The following is an 8,034-nucleotide window of genomic DNA, read 5'->3' as shown; positions in this document are numbered from 1 at the left end:
TAAAGGAGTGCGTTTATATTTTCTCTCTACAAAATTGACAACTGGAGGGAAATACAAGTTTGAGGAGTTAGAAGTATCTGTGTGCCTGATGGTAAGATTTTGCTCTGGAGCAGTGTGCAGTAGGAGACAGGAAAAATCTTAATACCAAAGGATGTCGAGACAGAAAATGTCTAGACCATGGGGTAAAGATTTTTTTTTTGGTATTATTATTTTTTTTATAGATGTAAAAAAAAAAATGGTGATCTTCTAAATCTGTGTCCACAAATTCTGTTCCACGGAACAGAAAACAAAAAGGATGTCAGAATATTGTACAAGAGAAGAAAAATATTCAAGAAACAAATTGCATACAGCTCTTTATCAAGAGAAGAATATAGACCGTTGATTTATTTTGGAAACACATCATGCCATGTACATTACAAGTTCAGAACTGTGTCACTGATATACCTACCAACAGTTTACAGCCCATAAAAAGCTGACCTGGTTCAAAATGCTGATTAAGTTTCTACAAGCATTGTTTCCGTTTTGTTTCCATTTTACATTTACGTGTTGGCACCAACGGTTTGTAAACAAAAAACATTTCTGATCACCTTCATTGTATTCACCTTCGAGGCTCACACTCAATGGTCTCACCGAAAATACGCAGAATTCCAAGACACTCCCTCCCCAGCCTCCCAGCCTCATGGCTCTTCTCATTCCTTCTATCCTTTCCTGGTAGCTTGGTTTAAATAGGAACTTCAGTTCCCAACAGGAGGCATCCGTCAAGAAAATATCGCCTAGGAAAGGTCAAGGAAATATCCCCTTCCGAGGGGGATGGGTGGATACTGAGGTGTCGCCTCCATGGCCAGAGAGAGAAGTAGAGTTGAAGGAATGGTCAAGGTAGAGTTGACATTCGTATTGCCTGAATGCCATAGGCTCTGCCCAGGGTGTCTCCCCATCCCTAACAGCCTGCTGGTCCTGCCCGTTAGCCCACATAATCAGATAACTTAGCATGGAGAATTCTGTATCCACTCCTGGGACCAGTCTTTTAGCGTTAGTTTAGCCCATGGTTTGGGGTTGTGCTAAAACCAGAACGGTCTCAGAAATAGTGGTCATCAGTGCCAGTCTCCAGGTTCTAGTTCCTTCTCAACACCTGAATACTGTGATGGTGCCCCGCCAGTGCTGAGGCCCACGGACAGAGTCAAGGACAAACTACGGTGATAGTTTCCAAGTTATGTCGAACGGTTTCACACCTGCCAATTCTTTCCCAAGTCTGCCCAAGCCCATTTTCCAGCCAAAAGATCAAAAGGAAACCTTTCCAACTTTTCAAAGTTTTATTGAGATGTTGAGGAGAAACAGCCAACATATACATTCCTCATTTCGTCACGATTGGCATTTTACCCACACGATAGGTTCTTCTCTGGCTGTCGTCCTCTCGTCGCTGCCTGGCGTTGTGTGAAGTCCACCAGGACAGAGCCCGCGGGTGGCATCACAAGTGGGAGCGGTAATGGCGATTGGCTGTAAGGGAAGGACAGGTTTACAACAGGGACCCCAGTTAGAACACCCCCAATCATCCTCTTCCCGCCTCAGTGCCTGGAACGGAGCTGGAAATGAAATTCTCAGGCTGAGATTCTGGGTCCTGGAAAAGCTAACTGGATCCAAGAAGGAGGGCCCGTGGGGCAAGTCCCTCATGTTTGATCACTCCCTTGCTTCTCCCTTACTCACAGTCATCTCCCCGTTTTCTACTCTTCAGACTGCCCTTCCGGTATTTTCTTTTGCTGCCACCTCTCTTGACTCCCTTGTGAGGAGCTCGGTTCTTGCCCCTCCTCATGCCATGACTCTTGAATTTGCGGTTGGTCGACATTGTAACTTCTGCCAAAATGAGGGGCTTTGCAAGACCCGGAGGCCAGGAGTCTGGGTATTTAAGGCCTTAGCCATTGTGACCCTGAAGGGGTGTGGCTTGACAGGTGGGTGGGGCTCCCCTGTGATGTCCCTGGCCTTTGTTACACTTCGGTCATACATGAGAAATAAGGTGGCCCCTCTAATGCAGCTCTAGACTGTCCTCAATTTTGAGGCCTTTTTTTTTATATTAAATAAGGTTTCCCAGACAGGTATTATTGAGCAACTAAGTTTCAGCTCTGTGCCAGGCATCTGGGGAGTACAAGAGACCATTCAAATAGGTATTTCCTGGAGGCGCCTGGGTGGCTCAGTCTGTTAAGCTCCTACTACTCTTGATTTAGACGCAGGTCATAATCTGACCATTTGTGAGTTGGAGTCCTGTGTGGGGCTCTGTGCTGACAGCCTGCTTGGGATTCTCTCTCTCCCTTTCTCTCTGCTCCTCGTGCTCTCTCTCTCAAAAATAAATACATAACCCTAAAAAAAATAGGCATCTCCTGCCAGTAGGAATTTAATGGCTGTTGAGTGTGTGCATATGCATGTGTGTTTAAGTCTCTCACAGCATTGGAACATCACAAATGTATTTCCATAAGGACGTGACTCTGGGAAACCCAATTCAACATGAGCAAAATATAAATACTTCTCTTTCTTCTAACTATGACACTATGGGCTGAGTACTTTTGTAGGACTGTCCTGTACATTGCAGGATGCCTGGCAGCATTCTTGGCCTCAACCTGTAGATGCCAGCAGCGGTGACAACCAAAAATATTTCCAAACATTGCCTCGGGGGGAGGGGCACAATCACCCTCTGTGGAGAACCATTGGCTTAGCCATTTCAGAAGATTCAGTCATCAAATATTTGTGATCAGATAGTATGTAAGATGGTTATGGATAAAACCAGACAGACTGTTTTCATGGCGGCTTTCAGCCTCATCAGGGAGAAAGCCATCAGAAATCTGCACAAATCAGTAAATAATGACTTCCCAGCATGGTGCAGGATAATTCCATCAGACACGGTAGAGGATGTGGTTGGAGAGAGAGGCAGAGGCCAGGCTAGGCTCCAGTGCATTGGGAAGCCATTAAGAGGGTAATGTGAGATTAGAGGCTGCTGGGTAGAGGCTGGATTGGTGGGGAGGTAGAGTGACTAGAGGTCACACAATAGTAATGGTTCAGGAGACAGAAATACTTGATGCTCAGGCCTGGGCCAGAAAGGGTGCTGATCAGGATGTATAGATGTAGACAGGAGATACAGACTTGGTGATGGATGGATTGGCTTTGGTTGGTGAGAGCAGAGGGTGTAGAAGGTGTGGCTTTTGTTCCTGTGTAATACTTCTACCTGGATGCCGGTGCCACTCACTGGGCTAAAGGCCAGGCATGGGGGCGGTGATCATCATGCACTTTGGTCTAAAACTTTTTCAGAGTTGAGGTGCCTTTGAGATCTCCAAATAGAGATACTGCATGATTGCTGGGTACCTGGGTGTGGAGCTCCAAGTAGAAGTGTGAGCTGGGGACGTCCCCTGTCCCCAGCTTCCCCAGTAACGGATTCAACATCCAACCTTTTCTTCTTTGTCCTTCATACCTTATACTCATTCAGTCCCTTGGAAAAACATTTCGATGGAACTTGATCATTATTTTCTCTCTCTCTCCCTCCTTCTCTTTCCCCTGCCGCCATCTCATTCAAGAACCAAACACATTGCATGCAGCAGGTTCTTAGCAAAAGTTGGGTGAATAGAGAAGAGATGTCTATCTCTTTCTGATGTCTATAGAGACAAAATGACAAGTCATGTTTTGAAACCCAGAGTCCTTGAAAAGCCATTATAAGTGACACTTTCCATTATCCTTTTCCAGACGGGTTCTGTTGGAGTCTTTGATTTGTTCAAAGGGGGAGGAGCTTCAGGAAACAGGACCCAGCCTTCCCTTTTTGTATCTTGGGACTTTCTTATATACCTCAGCCTAGTTCCTTTTACAAGCAGGCTCCATGAAAGCAGTTTAAAAATTGCGTTCATTCCTATCTGTTCCCAAGGCCTTGAACAGTCCTGCCACAGAGCAGGAGCCCAATAAGCATTTGTGGAGTATTTGTGAAATAAACTAAAAGTTCTTCTGTTTTTCTGACTATCTGATTCCTCCCCATTTTGTCCCACCTCTCCAGGGAAGGCTTCCCCAACTTTTCAAATTCTCATTGTTTTTCATAATTTGTCCGAAGCCCGTGGTCCTTTAATACTGTTCTCAAAGTCAGCCAAAGCTAGGTGTGTGATACCCTGTTCTGTTTCCCACATTGCTATGTGGTGTGTGTGAGACTGATCTCAAGAGGAGGCCATGTGTCTCAGTTCTGGTCCTGACTGTTTCATAAATGTCACTTCTCTGGACTTCAGCTCCTTTATTTTTGTAAACAAGCTGGTTGGGTTAGGTGATCCCTGATGTTATCTGACTTTTACAGTAGGCTTCTTGTAGTCAGAGGCTTTGTTTTTTTTTTATTTCTACTGCATTTCTCATGGGCACTGACGCAGTCCACTGTAGGTGATCAATAAACATTTATTCATTCTTGCTACTTGGGGATTATGAGGACAGACAGTAAGACACAGAATGACTCTGAATACCACATAGGAGCATTTCTAGACAGGGAAGGGTGAAAAAAACATTGCTTCCATCATAGGCTCCGTTGCTCCTGAGGCTGCTTGCTGGCTAAAGCATTGGCAGGGGAACTGGCCTCCTGAGTTGGAATGACATCTTCTGGATGGTCCTGGAGACTGGATAGTATTTCTGTACCCAACACCAGCCCCCCCAAACTCTCAAGTCCATCCCATCCCCAAAGACCTACTCTGCCAAGGGAAAGCTGAGATCACAGAGAATAAGGCAGCCAGGCTTGGGAACTGATGAAGAAACCAACAGAGTCCCCTTTGCATAGGGTTAAGGAGAAGTTCTGGTTTCAGAAACTCAATGCTGAGAACTCCAGCGGCGGAAAGCCCAGTGTGGGGGGAGGTGCTCACAGGCCTGTCCCGTGTGGGGCTGGGGGTGTTTGGGTTGGCTTCTGGATCGGACCTCCTGGAATGAGGACAGAGCACAGCTGAGCATTGGGCATTGCTGCCTGTCTCTGTTTCTCTTTCCATTTCAGCCCCAGTGTTGCTTAAGCCAAGGGCAATTTAGATAGAGCACAGTGAGTTCACTCCTGACACTTGGTAGACCTGAAGCCAACCTTTTTTTTTTTTGAGAACTGTTTGTTAATTCAGTCTGCTGAGTGTCTCCTTATCTGTAATTTTACTCTTTCTCCCTTTTTCTTTCTTTCTTTCTTTCTTTCTTTCTTTCTTTCTTTCTCTTTCTTTCTTTCTTCCTTTTCTTTTTCTTCTTCTTGTTCTCCTTCTTCTTCTTCTTCTTCTTCTTCTTCTTCTTCTTCAGATGAAGAAACTGAGGCACCAAGTGGTTACATGAATCCCTTCAAATAACCCAGAGATCCCAATGAAACTATTTCCTCCATACTTTGGCTTCCCTGGTGGGTCTTAATTTTGTTTCTCTTCATGAAAGGGAATGGATGATTTCTGATTGCTAAGGGGACATGGAGAGAGAACCGAATTCTTTATACTTTCAGAAGAGGAGCTATCAGCTCCCTCTCTCTAGGGCTGAGTGTTAGCTTGTCTGAAGACAGGTGGATAAACAGAATAGTGTCTTTATCTCCTAGAAGGATGGCCAAAGTGGCGCTAGCACTCCCAGTGGCCCCTCTCTTAGGTTAGGGAGGGGCAGGCTTTGGGCATCACCGTTTCAGATGTCAGGCCTCTAGTGGGGCCCCATCTCACCTCTCCTGCTCAAACTTACTCCATTAGTTTTCCTGGCTAGCCCAAGAGATGCCTTCCCAGGGATAGATCTTCCCGGCAGGCTGGGAACTGGGGCTTATGAAGAAGAAACATGGAAAAGTTGCTGACAGTCCTTACAAATGTTGATGGCTCAGTCCAAATCCCTCTCTAAAACCTGAGTCTCTCCAGATGTTGACCTCAGCAGGGAAGTGGGGACCTTCTACCCTGTTCACATGCACACCCTGTCTTCTTTGCTCTTGCAGCTGCTGCTGTTTGGGCAGGCGAAGGGGGCTCAGGCAGGCCATGGGATGGGAAATCTGCCGAGAGAGGAGTCTCACCAGGGGCAGAGGTCTCTGAGCTCAGGACTTATCTCAGGTCTCCAGTAGGGAATAAAGAGAAACCAGGGCCCAAGACCAAAGAAGGAGGGAACTCAACTCCGTTCGCTTCTTTCCATCCAGTTCTGGGAAACAAGGGAGCATCACGGTTTGGATGATGTCTGGGTTCTGCCTGAAGATGTGTTGGGATTCTTTCCCATTTATCCTCCAGGCTCCTTTCCCATCTTTTTTGATTGCTTTCCCAAAACTGTTTCTCCATAAACAATTTCTATTTTCCAAGAAGAGAGAGATTAGGCTGCTAAAAGGCGGGAGACACAAGAGCGGTGGCCCTGGGTGGTTCCTCAGGAGTCACCTGGACCCCTTCTTTTAGAAGCCAAAAGGCTTGTCCAAGGGCTACACCCTGGTGGTGCAAGAGCCATGGCTGAACCCAAGATTGCTGATTCCCAGGTCAAAGACTTTCCACTGCTCCACACTGCCTTCCCTGCTTGACTTAAAAGTAGATCTGGTCTCCACTGTCCACTGTATTTACCTTTTCTTTCTTACATGTGCTTCTAGGATCACAGTGAAGGAATCTAATACTGAAGGAAGATGGAGAACCGGGGGAAATAGTTCTTAGAGGCAGGGTGTGAATTTGGAGGTCTTCTGCACAAATATAAATTCTCATTTGGAGAGAACTCCAAGTTTTATTTTTGTTGTTATTTTCGGACTTAATGAAAAGTTATTTGAATATGTCAATTTCTCTTGTAACTATTAACAATAAGGCCACATGGTGTAATATCACACAGAGTAAATCCAAATTTTATGCTTCAGAAACTTCCAAATAATGTTTTCACATTAACTACTCCCCTGACCACACTGACTATAACCCTGTCTATAACATCATGAAGAAGATGCTGTCCCTTGCTGGAATTCACTGGGGGCACAGTTCCCTTCAGCCATAAGACAAAAACAGGGCTGTGTCACCTGAATAGAAAGAGGGGTGTTATGGTATGAAAATGTCACACATATTCAATCATTTGGCTTCATGTGGTCTTTAGGAACAAATGTGTTTTATCCATCTACCAACTGGAGTAAGAAACTTTGAGTTGGTAGGGTTGCTAGAGAACAGTTTCATAATAAATAGGTCTGGGGATGAAGGGTAACTTGGCCAAAGTCACGAATTATGGGCAAACTTAGATCTCAAGCCCAGATCTCCCCATCTTCAGTCTAGGCTTATTGCCACTGTGCCTTGAGGCACTGCTATTGAGATTTCTGGCCTCTTTTTTTTTTTTTCCTGTGCCCTTTCTCCGCTTTTCTCTTCGCCCTTCATGTTCCGAGAGCCACATTCCAGGAAACTTTTCCCTCTTGAAATCATCCCACCTGCCAAGTACAGTCATGTCACTGAGTTTGAGGACACCTGCCCTGTGAGGGGGAGAAGAGTTGCCACCAAAAGGGGCCAAGGACCGGAGTGACAGACTGTTGCCACCCTCAAGGGTCAATGCCTTTGTAATTGATTGCAAGGCATTGTGACCGACATGCCAATAGGGTCCATTGGTCAGAGGAGACTCCCCGTGTATCTGGAGTATTTTTAGCATAAACGCCTCTTATAGCTCCACTGACCAAGGTGAGGTCAAGAGAGAACATCGCACTCCGATTATATCTCTTTGGCCTGCTCTGATGAAACTCCACTTCCAGCTCTTAGTGGTGAGCAGAGAGGGTAAAGAAGAGGAGAGATGCTGGAGGAGCCATTTTACTGTCAAGAAGGCTTGCTCGACGTCTCGTTGCCTATTTGGCTCCCACATTGTTCTTTTGAGCAGAATTCTCACATTTTGAAAAGTAGACTCAGCTCTATTTACACTAACGAAGGGGAACAAAGCAATTCCTTCACAAATCCTGGAATCCTGTAGTCCAAAGCACAGAGATTCGGTGACACTTTGCCCCTCCCACTCCCTATGGTGGGACAGCAGGGGTGACTGCCTAGTGAAATCTTCAGAACAAAGCCTTTGTTTTTTAGTAATCACCCCCTTCTCCCCACCCAAAAAAAAGACCCAGATTCTTCCGAG

The 8,034-nt window shown here is 45.7% G+C and overlaps 1 protein-coding gene across 1 annotated transcript; it reads right to left on the bottom strand.

Annotated features, from left to right (window-relative positions):
- Positions 1-1,291: 1,291 nt before the first annotated feature.
- On the bottom strand, positions 1,292-1,883 carry TNP1 (transition protein 1). The gene is made up of 2 exons (XM_049614928.1): positions 1,702-1,883; positions 1,292-1,494 (listed from the first exon to the last, which is right to left on the bottom strand). Exons 1-2 carry the CDS (start codon positions 1,838-1,840, stop codon positions 1,466-1,468), a joined length of 168 nt encoding a protein of 55 aa, XP_049470885.1. The 5' UTR covers positions 1,841-1,883; the 3' UTR covers positions 1,292-1,465.
- Positions 1,884-8,034: the final 6,151 nt, after the last annotated feature.

The sequence above is a fragment of the Panthera uncia genome, assembly GCF_023721935.1.
Source record: "Panthera uncia isolate 11264 chromosome C1 unlocalized genomic scaffold, Puncia_PCG_1.0 HiC_scaffold_3, whole genome shotgun sequence".
NCBI classification, from domain to species: domain Eukaryota; kingdom Metazoa; phylum Chordata; class Mammalia; order Carnivora; family Felidae; genus Panthera; species Panthera uncia.
The sequence above is the reverse complement of the archived record's forward strand: the minus strand, read 5'-3'. Positions and strand labels throughout refer to the sequence as shown.

Bases quoted from the DNA above. Each gene is read 5' to 3' on its own strand.
- TNP1 (XM_049614928.1), bottom strand. From the start codon at position 1,840: ATGTCGACCAACCGCAAATTCAAGAGTCATGGCATGAGGAGGGGCAAG. The intron at 1,495-1,701 runs GTGAGTAAGGGA...CTTCCCTTACAG, and splicing joins TAGAAAACGGGGAGATGACT to CCAATCGCCATTACCGCTCC.